Source organism: Centrocercus urophasianus, unplaced genomic scaffold, assembly GCF_019232065.1.
Source record: "Centrocercus urophasianus isolate 14NV4802_14NV808 unplaced genomic scaffold, USGS_Curo_1.0 seq_16, whole genome shotgun sequence".
Lineage (NCBI taxonomy): Eukaryota > Metazoa > Chordata > Aves > Galliformes > Phasianidae > Centrocercus > Centrocercus urophasianus.
In genome coordinates this window covers 11622314-11639106 of record NW_024884711.1, presented here as the reverse complement: position 1 = coordinate 11639106, position 16793 = coordinate 11622314, and the positions used below count along the sequence as shown (strand labels likewise).

Below are 16793 nucleotides of genomic sequence, written 5' to 3'. Positions count from 1 at the left end.
AATCATAGAATCATTTGAGTTGGAAGGGACCCTCAAAGGTCATCTAGTCCAACTGCTCTGCAATGAACAGGGATACATACAGCTACATCAGGGTGCTCAGTGCCCCATCCAGCCTGACCATTTCCTGTGAGGCCTTTGTCAATCGTGAATGTATCAAAGCTCTACATTTTCTAAAGGACTTCACAAGTGCCATTCGAATAGGTAAAACTAGGTGGGCTGGCTCTGCTTGCCAGCTGTTTGTGGAGGACAATTCACCATGTCCTAATACGCAATGCCAGAGATAGGAAAGACTGGCAGCTGGGAAACAAACGAAACAGCAAGTGTGAAATTGCAGTAGAATTCCTTCTTCTATTAGCATGACTCTTACAATGTCATCGGCGTGCCTATCTAATATCCTTCACTGTTCAACCACACGGGAGACCGGGCAGCAAGTTTGTTGGGGAGTCCGGGGATTAACCCAGGAGGTGAAACAAGCTTCACTTCGGGGTCCATTTGCCCCCTGTTCCATCTGCATGGGCTACGCCCGAGAGAGCAGTGCCCCAGCTCCTCCAGCCCACCATCACGCATAGCCTCTGCGAGACAGCCGGGCAGAGGCCGGGCCGCACAGCAGGCAGCACGCAGGCCCCAGGCGGGCAGGCCGGAGGGAGCCTTGCCGGGCTCTCAGCCCGCCGCACCCCTCAGTGGCGAACCGCGCACCGCCCGCTGGGGCCATCTTGGCGTGCGGGGCCGGGCGCAGCGCTACCCCCCCGGCCCCGGGAGACCCGGCCGCCCCCCGCCTCACCCCGCACCTGGCAGCCGCGAAGCAGCGCTGCATGCCCCGAGCTGTCCCGGGGCCGGGCGTCCTTTCGCCCCCCCGTTTTGTCGTGCAGCCCCCTCGCCCTGCCGAATTCGCGGTGACCCCGCTCCGCGCCCGCAGACCGCCGGTCCTCCAGCAGGAGCAACGATGAAAACACAAAGTCCTATTAATTATGATGATGCACGGTGGCGACAGCCATTGTATTTTCGGCCGTCAAGTAATTCGAGACGGGATCCCTCGGTGCGCGGTGGAAAGTGGCGGCGCTGAGCCAAACTGACCCCGGGTGCAGCCCGCGAGCGGCCGCTTGGCGTGGCTCCGGGCCGGCGTGGGCTGCTGGCTGGGGGTGCCGGCTGCCACAGCCACGGTGCTTCGCTTCCCGGGGCGGGCAAGGAGCGAGGGATCGGCCACCAGTATTTCGGGGAGAAGAGTAAGGAGCCCGGAAAGCACAATGCAACAGCACCCCAGCCGGCTGACTGCTGCTCCCGCCGGGGACTCGGGGAAAAATAAATATCCCCGATAGTTTTACCTTTGGAAAATGGAAGGGGATTTTTCTCACTGAGGCTGCCAAGCCCCGAGCCCAGGATTTCGTTCCCTCTCCTAGCAAGCGCTGATGACATCACGAAGTGCCCCTTCTTTGTGTGTCAGTGATGTCACCGAGTGCAGCGTGGGGGACAATGGAATCCTGAACTCCGGGCGAAGGCGAGTGCTGCTGCGGGCTCGGGGCTGACCTGGGGGGCAGGGGACATCCAGCTGTTGCGGTGGGGCCGGAACAGGTGAGAGCTGACGGGGCTCCTTCGGGGCTCGATGTGTGGGGGTTTGGGCTGGGCTCTTTTTTTTTTTTTTTTTTTTTTTTTTTTTTCTTATTGCATTCCAACTGAGACAGGTGAGAAGTTGCTGCTGGTGCTGGAGGGACAAAGCAGGTGAGAAGTGAGAATAGGGGGAAAGCAAAAAGCACCCCCCCTTTCCCCCCTCGGACCCAACAGCACCGGCTCAGCTCAGCCTTAAAGAAGCAGCTTGCCCCTCTCTCAGCCACCTGCTTCCACCTCGTCCCTTTGGGGCTTTGGCACTGAAGCGCAGACGGCAGCCGGGGTTACCCTCACAGCCTGCACCACTGCAGCGCACTTTCCCGAGGATCCCCATTACGAACTCCCGTCCCCTCCGATCGCCCCTTTCTTCCTTCCCCAGCACCCGCCGAAGGGGAGGGGGGAGGCTGCGGCTGCCGGGATCCCCCCCAGCCCCGGAGCGGGGCTCCCCGAGCTCCCCCCGATTCCCGCTCGCCGTGAGGCCGCGCCGGGTGTCGCCCCAGCCCCGCCGCCCCCCAGCCCCGCTCGGCGGTGGGGGAGGCAGCTAGGGAAGCCATTGCCTGTTTAATAGTTGCTGTTGCAGCACTTCCGCTTCTCTCCCAGCGAGAGAGACACGAGTGGCCAGGCCCAGCCGCACCGAGGAGGAGCAGCCAGACACAAAGGGAGAGGTACGGGGACGGGGCAACCCTCGCCGTCCTCCCTGCCGCTCCCGGGGGCAGGGGCGAGGGGCAGGGCCGGCCGCGGCCCGGCGATGGGGCGGGAGGCGGCGGGGCAGGGGGATCGCGCCCGGGGCTGTCAGGTACCGCTGCCCCCCCTGCCCCTCGCTGCCCGGCCTGCGGGCCCTTCGCCGGGGGAGTGCGCCCGGCTCCCCCGGCCCCCGGCTCTCCCCGGGCAGCGGAGGGGGCGTCCGGCGGGGGGCTCCCCGGGGGCAGCGGCCTCGGGAGGAAGGCGGCCCGGTGCCGGCCCCCCCGGCACGCCGCCGCTCGCCCTGTGCCCGCCGCAGCCCCCCCCTCAGCGTCCGCCCGCTCTGCCGGGTGCCCCCTCTCTCCCGACGGCTCCCGGCTCCCTTCGGGGCCAGCCCTGCCCCGCGGCGCCCCCCGCTCTGCCTCCTGCCCCGGGCTGCCCGCATGGAAGAGCTGACCCCCTTCCCCCCCCCCGCTGCTCCCCGGGCCCTCACCCCGCTAGGCCTTGGCCCTGCTTTTCCTCTCCCCCTCCCCCCCACTCAGCACAGCCCCGCTTGCCGGTGTGCCTTGCAGTGCAGCGGGCCTCAGTGGGCCCCCCCATGTGCTCTTGTCCCCTAGCCCCCCTGTTTCTCTGGTCCCTTTATGCCCCACAGTGCTCCCAACACCCGATCCAGCAGGCGTGGGTTTTGATCCAGAGGGCACAGGTTTTGCTCAGGGATCCTCCTTTGGGATCTCACCCCGATGCCCCACTTCCATCCCAGTGCTGGCAGTAGTCACCCTCAGCCCATCCCTTCCCAATTCCCTCCCACCGCAGAGGCCCAAGCTGCTCCATTTTTGTCCCTTGCACCCTAGACTGGCTGTTGGTAGGTTCTGATGGCTTCTCTTGCATGGGAGATTAGAAGGAATTGCTGTGAGCTTCCCTGAGCCTTGTGGTTGTCCTTGTTCCAGTCCCTTATTTCGCTGCTTCCTGAGAAGAAGCTTTGAAAGTCCCTTTCTCCTTCAGCGTTAATGGTGCAGGAGCAGCTGCTGCTCCTCCTGCCTGACTGTAGCGCCTGAGGAGGAGAGGGAGACACGAGGACCCTTTAAAGGGAGTATAGCCTAAACACAGAGTGAGATTATCAGCTGCCTTTCTCTGTGTGTGTATTCACCGTTTGTTCCCCACGCCCCGTGGTGTCTCCTTTCCAGGTTGGGGTTGTGGTGGGGGGGTCGCTATGTCGGATGACGATTCGAGGGCCAGCACCAGCTCCTCCTCATCTTCATCCTCCAACCAACAGACAGAGAAAGAGACAAGCACCCCTAAGAAGAAGGAAAGCAAAGTCAGCATGAGTAAAAACTCTAAGCTGCTGTCTACCAGTGCCAAGAGGTGAGGCTGCAGTCAGTTTTCTCACTGACTTGCTGCATCTTCTCTCCTTCCTCATTTGATTTTGCTGTTCCTCTGCTGATCTCTTGTTGCTCCCATTCCTCATCTCTATCACTTATTTTAGTCTTATATTAGTCTTTCCACACTGAGCTGCCATTGTCTCACTTTTTCAGCCTCACTGTGTAGTGAATGTGCCCAGATTTCCTGTGCTCTGGGCTCTTATCCTGCTTCTGCCTCAATTCCATCCCAAGTGTTTTCCCGTCTCTTCTTCCACCTGGCTGTCATGCTGCTCCCCAATTATCTCCAGTCTCTTTCCTTTTCCTTGTTTGTGTCAGCAGTAGGGATGTAGGATTGTTATGTAGGACCTTCATTCCTTCTCTGCTTCTGGCAGCTCTGTGGTTCTGGGTAAAGCATTTAATTTCAACATCAGTCTTCCTCTCTGTAGATTGGGATGAATACATAATGGATTTTTTTTTTTTTTTTTTCTGCTTTGAGGATTAATTAATGCTTGTGAAGAATTTTGAGTTTGCTTGATGAAAGGGAGATTTGGGGCTTTATTAAACCACCTGCACTGGAAGGGTGCATATAATCAGTGGAAGTGGTGTAATGTAGCTCTAAATCTCCCCCCCGAATGTATTGCTGCTTTTCTGACTGTTCATCGCTTATATTGAATTTTTGGTGTATGACTCGATGTGAAGTAAAATAAATAATCCACTTGCACATCCACTTGTGCACATTCTGCTCTAAAATAGGTTTTGCTTGTGGCACATAGTGTTTTAGGGGCAGTTTTTGAGGATGAAATCGTTTTTGTTCCAAAGCAATGTCTATATGTGAGAGAAATGCTATGACAGTCAGCTTTCTTCATCAGCACACACTCTTGGAGCCATTCAGGTTTTTTGTTGTTCTTTTTTTTTTTTTTTTTTTTTTTTTAACAAAAGAGCTGTTATTCTTTCCTATTTATTCTGTTTCACCCAAGTCCAGCATCATCCTGCTCCAGAGAGTTAAGCTGACAAATGGAAGTTTTCAAGCTAACTGAGAGTGCTCCAGTAAGAATAATAAACCGTCTCAGTGCAGAGCTTTGCCAAGCAGCACAGAGAGGTTATGTCTTCAGGTGTGAAAAGTGGCTGGGGTTTTATGCAAATGTCCTGTCATCACAGCTAAGTTCGCTGTGGCTTTGTGGGGTTAAGGCAGTTTGGTTTTTCCAGATCTCCACTCAGCACGTTTCCATGGCAAGCTCGTAGATAGCAGTAAGTGGTGTTTACATGTCGTGCCCTAAACTATTTTAAAAAGAGGATAGTTTTACAAGCCTGCTGATTGTAAGTATGAAAAGGTTGTGGCTCTCATGCATGACAAGTGGAAGAGAGGCAGGAGACGCTGGCATAGTTTGAAGGAGGAGAGAGGGTGGGGAGATCCGGAGGGGAAGCTTGAGTGACAGTAATGGGACTCCAGGGAAGGGGATGATAGCTGGTTGGGTATTTTGTGGCAAAAGCAGTGTGGTGCTGAGCCCAGAATAGTCCGGGCAGGGAGCACTGGGTGTTGTCTGAGCGTGGTGAAGGGAGGGAGCGTCTGGCATTCTGGGGGGAGGGATGTGGGGAAGTGGTATGGCTCTTAGGGGAGGGAAAAGCTGCAGGAGTGTGCTGGAGCCTCGGAAATAGATACTCCCTTTTCTTTAAGTGTCCTCAGGAATTTTGCAGTTGCTCACTCCCTTGGGACTGGTGTTTCTTTCTCAGGGTGATGATGAGCAGCAGAGTGGATCCAATTTGGTGATGACTGCTGCTTTCAGTCCAGCAAGACAAATTTTCTTTTTGACTGTGGTTTCCTCCTAGCCCTTGGTGCATCGCATTCGCAGAGGGATCCCCCTCACTTACAGACTGGCTGGCAGACTAAAGAGGACAATCTTTTCCACTGCCCTTGTGGTTGGAATTGTTGTGGGAGTGCAGAGTGATGCACCTCTCTGGGCTCAGTTTGCATTGCCTGTCTGCTTTTCTGCCTCTGTAATAGGGTGTCTGTGCTGCTTAGTGTGCTCAGATGGGTGGGAGGCTATAACTGAATGTTCCTCTGCTTTACGTAGTGTTGCAAACTCGCGGTGACATTATATGTCTGTAAGGCGTAAGTGTTAACTGCTGTCCTACCCAGTGACTTACCTTTGTTCCTTTTTTGCTTTTATTGCCACAGGATTCAGAAGGAATTGGCTGACATCACCTTAGATCCACCTCCCAACTGCAGGTTGGTGTTGATTTCTTCTCTGGGGAAGGCAGGGGAAGAAGAGGAGCTGAACCATGCTTGCGTTTCTTGTAGCTGTCCTCAGAGGTCCTGAGGAGGGCAGGGGAAGGGCTGCTCAGCTGAATGGCTGACAGTACTTTTTGCATGCTTGGACGACTTTAAATAGTTTCCAGGTGGGGGGGCCTCCAGAGATTATTATATGTGTGCTGATATGTTTACTGTTTGTTTTGGGGATTGTTTTGTTGATGTTTTCTAACAATTGCATTTGTATCTGTCATGCTGCTTTGTGTCTATTTCTGAAACTAGCCTGTAAAGAAGAGTATGAAACTCTCCTTGTTTGTTTTTAGTTTTTTTTCTGGTTTATAAATCTATTGCCTGGCTGCTCTAATCTTACATAAATAAGAGTCCTGACAGAGAAGCAGAAAATAGCAAAATGCTCTGAGCTTTTTAGTTTGGAGTTCTTTTCTAAAGAGTGTCTTACAGTGGAAGTGTGAATTCATCACTCAGTGGGTGCCCTACAGAAGCACGCGCATTAGCCTATGAAATAACAAGCAGGGCTGTTTGGTTGCCCTTTGTGGAACAGCTTGTTTTTAAGTAAGTTTTAGGAACTTGTATCTTTTGTTTAAAGCATCTAGCAAGTTGATTCAGTTCACTGGTTGGTGGCCCGAGCCTCTTTGCTTTTGGGGAGGAGGCAGTAGTAGTGTAACATCTTTGGTTATGCTTGTTCATTCAAGAGGAAAGTTGCTTTCAGTCTGGTTTGTTGCCAAAGCACAACTCTGTTCCTGTTTTCTTGCTGTGCCTGAAGTAGGCTTGAGGCCTTTTAATGTTGATGATAGCAGCAGTTAGGGAAAATTCTGTTTATAAATAACTGTTTAATTTGGTCTCTTTGGTACTGAGGTGTCAGCCATAAATGCACGTGGATAGTTTTATTGAAGCATTTTGCTATTGTTGGTCTGCAGGGCAGCACTGACGCACAGGTTAGCCTAATGGTCCAGAGCCACTCTTTCAGTATCAGTCCCAAGGCACGTAATTAGTGACATAAGGAATAAGTTGAGGCATATGAGTACAGTAGAAGTCAAGATTGATATTAAGATTTTCGTACTGCTTGGAAGATAACTGATGTTACAGCTAGAGATTTCAGAGGTCAGTATTGTTTTGTTGACATTAATGACTACCTGTGTATTACCAGAGCTCCAGCTGCTGGTTTGGAAGTGTCTGTCCCGTCTGCATCCTGACTCAATGTCAAGATGAAGTCCACATGCTTCCTCCTCCTCCTCCTCTCACCATATCCTGATTTTTTTTTTTTTTTTTTTTTTTTTTTTTTTTTTTTCATGGGGAAAAAAAAAACCCAGAAGCATGTCTCAGAAAGGCATCGAGCCTAGCTTGTTCTGTATATAACAGTCTGGGTGATTGAGGTGCCAGGACTGCAGTCTGAATCTATCCCAAAGTTGTGATAATGTACAAGTGTGTCAGATTGCAGGCTTCACCTGAAGGTTTGTGTAAATAACGTTAGATCCTTAATTTGTTCCTGTTTGAATTGGCATCATTTGCAGGTAAAGCAGAGCTAGCAGACTATCTGTCAAAATAGAATATGGCTGTGAATTTTTTAATTACATAGACAACTGTGGATAATGCACTTAAGGCCTGCGTAGTAAGTTTGTGTTGTTTCACCCTTTATAAATATTTCTAATAGCAATAATTAGTTCATAGTGCAGTTAGCGATGATTAATTCTCACCTGTAATGTAAGTATTCTGCATTCTTTCCAACCTGCAAATGAGTGACAGTGAGAGCTGGCAACTCTTGCAAACGGTATGTGAAACTGGTGTAATTGCTGCTGTGTCTCTTTGTGTGTTGGTAAGTAGGAAAACATGAATGGAGAGGTTTTGGCTTGTGTGTGACCAAAGAAGTTTTGGTATTGCTCAACATGGGGTGGAAGCCATCCTACTTCAATAAAGAGAGTGCCAAGAGTGAAGCACTGCTCTGCTTATGGCTAACGAGGTTCAGATTGCACGCTCAAGCACAGGGAGTTTGCTTTTGTAGCAGGTGTTTGGTAAAAGGGTAGGCAGGTACTGATTGCCACAACACTGGGGCGAGTTTCAGCTATCGCAGTCATGGAGAAAAGTCGGCTTTGCGGGAAAAAAAATAGTTGGTGAGGGTGAGGATATGAAGCAAGTGAGAGAACTGTGTTGCTGCATGATGTTTAAAGCTGCCAGAACTTCCTCTGGGGAAGCCTGCTAGCATTGTCACTGCTTTCCTTTATTTTTCTTTTTTTCCTATGAGTGTTACTGGCACGCTGTGAGGAAGGTATTAAATACAGGTTTTGGAACTTAGTTTCAATTTCCATCTTCGCTGCTTTGCCCATCCTTGATTTCCCTTTGCCCTCAAGCCTCTCACCCCTCTGCAGCCTTTGCCTCTGCACGTATTTTCAGTTTAGGGGTGCCAGAGTCTCAGAAGTCACATTTTAAAAAGCGGATCTGAAACTGCATCCTATATTATTTTGGAAATATTTGGAATTTTTCCCCCTGTTTTGCATATTGCCCTGTGTTTGAAGGCAGTTTGTGGTAGGCAGTGCTTTAATTTTTGGCCTCACTGCAAAGTGTTGTTCTTCTTGCAGTCTTATTGCAGTAATGGGAGTTCAGGTTATTTAATGCGTCCCACAGCAACTCTGCAAACTGAAGGGAAAAGCTTTAGGTTGTAAACGATTCTTAGTAAGAATTGTTTTGGTTTTTTTCTTATAAAACACCACATATAAGTTGCTATTACAAATAATGAAAACCATTTGATATTTCAAACAAAATGGCTTACATTCAGATCAGTTTCATTTTTAGTTTTGTAGCTTGCAGTGACCAAGTTTTCATGTATGTGACCCACAAATCAACTGCTTAATAAATAAATTAAAAAAAAAAAAAATGCCAATACACTCAACACCCTCTGATTGAGCAGATGTGTGGGTTTCATACATATGTCAGTAATATGAGGGGAAGTTTATCCCAAAACTTCCTCTCCCCTCAGTAGTTTCACTGCTTCTGGTTTGCCATAGCTTGCCTCTGTCCCCCAAAGGCTTACCTGGTGCTGGTCCATCTTTTGGCTGCTTCATAATCTCTGTTAACCTGTTTGCGCCTCTTGTCCCGCTCCCCATGGTGTGATTTTGGTTTTATGCAGCCTGCTACTGTTCCTTTTATAGAGGGAATGCAGTATATGCTTGGCTTGCTTTAACAAATGGATTTCAAACTTGACAATATTTTCTTAAAAGACTTTTTACAGTTCTGTGAATTCTGGTGGTGGCAGTGCCGTTTTCATCAGTGTCCTGCTGCAGTGTGTGTGTGTCTGTGTGTCTGTGTAGCATTTGGCTGAGTACTTCTTGCTTCTTTTTTATTATGTTTTTAGTAGGCCAGCATCATAGAGATCCTTAATTTTCTGCTGTCCGCAAAATGATTTGACTTGTGACACTAGTGTTAGGTTAGAACAGTTAAATGTGGCTATCGAGTACAGAAGTGGTTGGTGGTATAGATGGATTGGAGAATAACTGTCTGGTCCTAAGGTGCTTTAAATCTTTTGAGCTGGTACCTGGTGATTCCATCTCCTATTTTGTTTGATATCAGAAAGTTGCAGCTGTTGGTTTAGAACAATAGGTATTGTTGTTCAGGTATTTGGAGGCACTGGACTTCTGGCCTGATGTATACTTTGGGGGTAGCAGTATGGCATATCTTTGCATTGGGTCATGGGAGGCTGCGCTGACAACTGCCTGCAGATGTCAGAATGCATTTCCATCTCGCTGTGGAGGCAGACCTTCTTTGTGTGTAGGTACACACAAAGCGCCTGCACCAAAGCTTTGGTTCTATCACTGTGGTGAGGTTTCTAAAGCTTTAACAGAAGTTAATTAAAGTTTAAATACTGCATATGCTCTTTATAAAAGTCATCTCTTTGACCTCCATATTTAAGCATCTCCTGAAAGTAAATCTGCTAATGGCTGCGAAGTTATGAAACAAATGATTTTCCCCCATTTTACAGACAGGGAGATGCAGCTCACAAAAACTAAGTGACTCGTCGAAGGTTGTGCAGGAAGTCTGTGGCAAAGTGGAGAAATGAATGTAAATCTCCTTTGTTTCAGGCTAACTTGCAGCTGAACTGCGTGTGTTGGTTGTGCTGCGAGCAGGGCTTTGAATTTGTGCTTTATTGGGTGTCTGGTATTGACTGTATGTAAGCATGGTAATTTAATGGTATTTTTCCATCTGTGTAGAGGGACCAAAATGGATATTAACTAGAATTAATGCTTTTTAATCTTTCTTACCCAAACTGAAACAAGTTTGTCTCCACATGGCTCATTTAAGTCCATATAGGCAAGACCAGCTGTTACTTAACCAAAAATAATTTTCAAGTCTTTGCTGAAGGAGACATTTGCCTGGAAGGCTTACCGTCGCTTCAGAGTGAAATGCCATCGCAGATTCATTATTTAAAGAATAATAAAATACAGTTGTGTTTCCTGGCTCCTTCAGCCCCATTTCTGTAAATTCACAGAATAAGGACCAGATCTCCCTAAGAGTCTTGTGAAAGTTAACTGTCAGCACTTAATAAATATATGTCTCAGTATAGATGGTAGGAGCAGCGCTCTGTGCTATAATAGGTGGAATATTCATCGTTTTCAAGACTTTGTGGCGTGGAATTAAGGTTGCTTGGCCAGAGAGAAGTCTGCAGAAAATGTGTGGCATAAAGGCTGCTTTGAACTCAATGATATCCTCTTCCAATTAATGTATTTCATCTACACACTATGGAAGTCTAGCATTTGTTTGGGCTGCATTTGTTTCTACAGCGCCCTGAGGATGGATTGTCACTGATAAGCTGTAGCTTTGTTTGTTTTCTAAATTATTTTCACGCTTGGAATAAACCTTCCTGCATGTGGACCTATTCTAGCTAGAACTTTGTGGTCTTATGTTTTGCAATTAAAAGTATTAATTAGAGTAAGACAGGTTAGTTTTGTTTTTAATATGCACACGCGTTCTTAGAGCAAGAATGACACAAATGGTGATTTTCCTTCCTTGAAAAACAAAACCACAACAGAGATAGATAAGTAAAAGTGCAGATAATATTTAATGAAAATTCTCAGCTTGTACAAGGGATTTTAGCACTCCTTGTTTTCATTCACATCTCCCCCTGTAGTTTTTGAAACGGGGATATTTTCTGTGAGAACTTCCCAGCCCTAAGATGAGGAGGACCTTCCTAATTAGAGCAGTGTGTAGTTGAAAAATACAGTTGTCATACAAACTACCCGTGGTTCACCGTTCGCCCCCCCCTTTGTTTGGCGCACTGTCCCTGGAGAAATAACTCTTCCTTTTGAAACGGTGTATTAACTAATTTAGAGATCCTCCACAGCTGTGTATGGGCTCTCACAAGCCATAAAAATAACACTGCTTCTGTACGTGGTGATTCTGAATGTCTGTAGGTAGCAGCTCCTGCGGGGAAAGTCCTCTGCCTGATGCGCTCAGACAATAGCAGCAGGGCAGCAGCTTTTTTGCCGCGGATTGATTAGCTAATATTCCAGGAGTTCACATTTCTGAAGATGTTTTTGTTTTTTTTACTGGCTCCCTTTAAAAAAACCACTCACTTTACAGGCAAGGCTGCTGGGTTCCCATGGTGGTAGCTCCCTGATTCCACAGTAGATTCTGTTTGGCACATCCCAGCTCAGCAATTCCCATATGAGCTGTGTTCTGTGCTCTTGCATGCCAAATATCGGGACGATGAATCTTGAGAGCGGCTGTGAAATCGTACCACGGCTCAGAACAAAAGGGGCTGAAATCCCTTCTGTGCACACTCTCTTGTCTACCACTTAATTTTATTATTTGACTTGCAGCTTTGCTGCCCTCGGAGGGCACTGCGACTGTATTTATTACGCTGCATATATGTTTTATCTGACAAATTGTATGTTTTGCGTTATGCAGTCTTTGATTTAATTTCAGTTGTATTCCAACTCTGCACGCCTTGGTTTTTCTGTTGAATGTTTGTATATAGCAGTGGGTGATATGTCTGGTTTTGTTTTAAGAAGTATTTGTGATATGTGCATGGTACTTCATAGACATAAATGGGGAATGTGTGTGAAGTATTTACAGTGAAAGGGCTTGAATCTCTTAAATATGAAGACAAAATTACCACCACAGAAAGAGCTGGCTGGCCTAGGGCAGAGATGAAGCAATAGTGAACAGTTTGAGGGTGCCACATGCCACCAAGGGCAGATTGTTAGTGACTGGGAGCTGATGAGCAGCTGAGATGCAGCCTGACAGGCCAGTGACTTTGGCCCTGCTGTCAAAGAGGTGGTTCTGGGACTGTGATGGAGCCAACCTGCCTTGTTGGGAGTCATTCCGGTGGGTTGAGGCTATTGAGGAGCTTGTGCAGCTCCTCAATAGGAGGAGTCTCAATTGTGAGACTTCTGCAGCTTCTGCCTGTGCTTTTCTGCAATTGCATGCGATAGACCAATGCTGCATCCAAAGATGGGTGGCCAGTAGGGAGAGGGAGGTGGCCGTCCCCATCTACTCTGGCCTTGTAAGGTCTAAGCTGGAGTACTGTATCTAGGCCTGGGGCCCCCAATACAAGAAAGCCATGGAGCTGTTGAGGTGAGTCCAGAAGAGAGTCATAAGGATGGTGAGAGAGCTGGAGCATTTCACCTGTGGAGAAAGACTGGGGGAGCTGGGCTTGTTCAGCCTGGAGAAGAGAAGGCTCTGGGGAGACCTCTTTGCTGCCTTCTAGTACTTGAAGGGAACTAATAAAGCAGGAAAGGGAGCAACTTATTACATGATAGGACAAGAGGTAATGGCGTTAAACTAAAAGATGGGAAATTTGGGTTAGCTGTTAGGAAGAAATTCTTTAGTCAGAGGGTAGAGAAGCACGGGGACACAGGCTGCCCAGAGAAGCTATGGATGCCCCATCCTTGGATATGTTCAAACCAGGTTGGATGGGGCCCTGGGCACCCTAATGTGGTGCATACAACCCACTAGGGGACCTTTGAGATTCCAACCTAAGCCATTCTGTGGTTCTGTGATTCTCTTCACAAATGTTTCATGTGCCAAACAGAAAAAGTATATTATTTTGTGTGAATGGGTTAAGAGATTGCTGCATATCTGTGAAGACTTGCACACCACATGTAAAGTAAAAGGCTGTTCTTTCTCCAGGAAAGAAAGTACTTAAAAATACTAAGGTAAATTAATGATGTAATTTAGTGATTATAGTAGAATCTTGCCAATCTGTACATTTATTTGAGTGAAATAAGTTTATACTTATTTTTCCCTCTGAGGCTTAGCAGTGGAGGTCTAAATACTGACTTCATTATTTTACAAGAGGAACTAGAGAGCATGTATAGTCAAGTACTATAAATAAACCTAAACTGTCAAAATAAACACTGTACGCTTTGGAATTCAGAAGGGTTTTCTTGTTTCTCTTGCCAATTTGCAAATTTCATCAGCATGCAATTGGTCTTCCAAGGCATTTGTGGAAAGTGTAGTGGTTACTGCAGTGCATTTAATACATATTTTCTGTGTATGAGGGGCTAATTGACATCACCAGGAGAATATATTACAGATCTGTATGCTTAACTGCAACATAGAGCATGCGGTGTTGTTTTCTTTATTAACCTGCACACCCTATGACGGCAGGTGGGGGAGAAAAGGAGAATGGGGCGTACAGATTATAACTCATGGCAGATGTAAAATCAGACAGTACGTCTTCCCCCATTTCCTCTCTGATTTCACAACTGAAAATATAGATCAGGTAAGATTAAGTTGAGCTGTTTCAGTAACTGGGCACAATCCAAGTTTTGGCAGTTCATTTGTATAAGAGAAAATACAAAGTAATTGGATTAAAGAGGCTGTGTGATTAATGGTGTAGAATCTGGTTATATTTCTGTGCTTCTGTGTTTCTGTGAATCAGTACAGAATCGAAGCCCTCGATTCCTCCAAGGGCTTCAACTTTTAGAGTCAAAAGTGAGCGTAAACCAAATCAGCATGTTAATATTTTGCCCTTTTTGTATTGATGTTAATGATTGTTGAGAAAACTGGATTTCTCACCTTTTCCCCTGGAGCAGCTGGACTTGCTGAAAGCTAGAGAATCTTGAACTGGTACTGGCAGTTCTAAAGGCAGGAGCAAATGCTTTTGGCTAGAGCAAAGGTACTTCCTGTGGAAGGTGGACTGCCAATATTTAATGCTCTTTCTGCTTTATCTCAGCAATAGATTTTTGCCAGTGAAACTAATTGCAGCATCTATTAAGGAGAGACCAGGAGACAGGTATTTGTTGTTCTTTCTTTTTAGTGCCCAGTATCTTAAAGAGAGCTGCTTACAGGGGTGAAAAGACCTGGAAACATTACAAATTAGTTCTGAAGCTGTTGGTGACTTTTTAGAGTTGATTAATTGATGAAAAAAAGCAAATATGGAGCTTCAACAGAATACTATGAGACAACAGCAGAGCTCCAGGGCAGTAGAGATTTTCATACACGGAAGCCTATCATTGGTGTAGCTGTCTAAAATGCTTCACTTGTAGTTCGAACATCCCCACTGAAATTTTAAGGTGAAAATTTAAGTGATCACTGTTAGGGATATGCCATTTCAAGTGGAGAACTTCCGGAAAGTTTTGGTGTATTGCTTATTATTTCAGAGTACAGGCAGCTCTGAGAAGTGGCCTACAAATAATACAGAAAGTGCAGTATATTTAATTAAAGCGGTGCTTAACTGTTGCAGATGGTTTTGAAAGATTGCTAAAATGCACACAGTAGTAATAACATAGTTTTAAAGCAATTATATCAACAGTGTAGTATTGCACAAAAGGTCATGTCATCAGAACTTTCTGATCAATCAAACTGATGGCTGTAATACCCTATTTGCACATTGTTTCCTGTGTGTCCTGGTAAGCTTTTTAAAGGAGATGCATTAGGCAGTGCATGCAAGCGTTTATAGCTGGTGCCCTCCTTAACCTCCCTATAAATTGTTTATCAATAAGGATTGTCTAATTTTGTTTTTGATGGGGTAATTCTTAATTTGGGAATCTCATTGTTTTGGCTTTTGATGAAACTAATTCTACTTGCTTACACCTGGGGGACTATGGGCAAGAGAGCAAAGACAGGATGCTTAAATGGCTATTCAAAATATTATCTCAAAATACCGTGAGTCAGAATGGAGTCCTCAATTGCATTAAATCTGTGTCTATGCTTTCCTTCCTGCTTCAAATCATGCAGCACGTTTGTGATCTGGGAAGCCAAGCAAGAAGATGTGTTATAGCTACAAAAATGACCTAGGAAATCCCTGACTAGGAATGTAACTAGTGTCAAGCCTTTGGCTTACTCTTCATCTGCTAGTCTTTTAGTTGCATCCCAGGGTTTAAGCCACTAGTGAAATTGTAACGCCTTCTTTAGAACAGCATTTTTCCAATTTGTTCTATCCCCTTTGTGTCCTTATGAGGTTAATTAGATTGTAGGCATTGGTGAGACTGAGTGAGTAAATGAATTGTAGGTGAGGAATGGAAAAGGACGTAAAACCACTCCAGGCAGAAGGATGTTGTGTTCCTACGGACAGCGAGATCGTGCAAGACCTTAATGGTGATTGCGAGAGGCAGCGCATCAGGGTGGCTGAGGTAATTTTGCCCTGGATGCTGAAGGAAAAAGTTGTGACAAAGATGGAACTATAGAATGATCATTTCTTTTTGTATTCCAATGATTTAGTTCTGCTTTGTTAATGCTTTCTATACAGAGCAGAAGAGATGGGGCATCCTCCTCTTCAGTGAGTGGGGAGAGCCACTGGGGAAGGTCAACCTCTTCTTGAGAATGAGTGACTCTTAAAGGCAGGCAAGCATATAAATTACAGCAATAGTTTCTGCTCTGCTGCTTTTGTTACAGCCCTACTCAGGAGGTACGAAATTCATATATCAATAAAGTCAGTGTGTTTATACAATCTTATACTGCTAATGATGCTCTGCAAATCAAGAAGGCACAATCTACTCTACCTGGGAGAATATAATGCCTGAAACAGGTCCCCAGCTGTATCTTTGCTGGTCTCTCCTGCCTGCTACATGAACTGCGTGTAGTTCTTGAGCCATGGATTGACCACTTGTATCTTTAGAAGTGCATGATTAAAAGAGCATGAGTGAGATGTGAGAAAACAACCAGTAGGAGGGAGAGGGGAAAGTTGCAGGGAGTGATAGCTAGAAAGGAGCAGAAGGAGATAAAAGCAGAAGTATTAATGCAGGGAGGTGGGCTGAAGGGAAGAGAAGTAAGCAAGCAAGCAGAGTAGGAAAGGCCTCCTGCATCTCCCAGAGGAGCACCTTGCTTTTGTACCATTTGGTGGAGAAGCATGACAAGAACAGCCATTCACCAAATCCCATAATGCTAAAAACAGGATGTTCACTGAAACTCTTAAGTCATTTTAAAATGATAAAGGCCTTCTATGCAGTGAATAGTGAAGTTGTGGAATCCATTGCCACAGGAGGTTGTGGAGGCAGATAGCATCAGCACGCTCAGAACCATGCTGAGCAAATTCATGGCCAACAGGTTTGTAGGCAGACTTAAAGAAAAGAGTCAGGGATGTACCCTTAAACATCCCTAGTGCAGTGGCTGTGGGAGCACAAGGGTGGTGTGGGCTGGTGGTGCTGGCCACAATCACTTACTCTAAGCTTTTACCACTCTTTGGAATAGAATACTAAGTTAGATCACCACCCTTGTACTTTCTTTGTGGAGTACCCACAAAAAACTCAGTTTCTGTTCTTCTGTCCTCCTCCTTCTCAAACCCCTTTGTCCCTCATTCCAGTCTACTAATGTTTTCTTTATCCTTGGTCTGATTGATACCACTTCTAGCCGCATAAAATGTTTAACTTCTGCCCTTTATGGAAAAGTTCCTGTCTCTTTTTTACACTTCACCTTTTAAAGCAAGCCATTGTTTTCTCTCCAACACTTTTCCT

The 16793-nt window shown here is 46.5% G+C and overlaps 1 protein-coding gene across 2 annotated transcripts in view; it reads left to right on the top strand.

Moving 5' to 3' along the window:
• Window positions 1–2161: 2161 nt before the first annotated feature.
• UBE2E1 (ubiquitin conjugating enzyme E2 E1) overlaps window positions 2162–16793 on the top strand; it is a 43859-nt gene continuing 29227 nt past the window's right edge. Inside the window, exons 1-3 of one of the 2 annotated variants that reach the window (XM_042816883.1) lie at window positions 2162–2267; window positions 3557–3645; window positions 5818–5868. In XM_042816883.1, coding sequence (XP_042672817.1) covers window positions 3605–3645; window positions 5818–5868 — 92 coding nt within the window. In that variant the 5' untranslated portion in view covers window positions 2162–2267; window positions 3557–3604. Of the gene's footprint in view, window positions 2268–3467; window positions 3646–5817; window positions 5869–16793 lie in introns of both variants that reach the window. The other variant, XM_042816882.1, reaches the window with a different exon arrangement.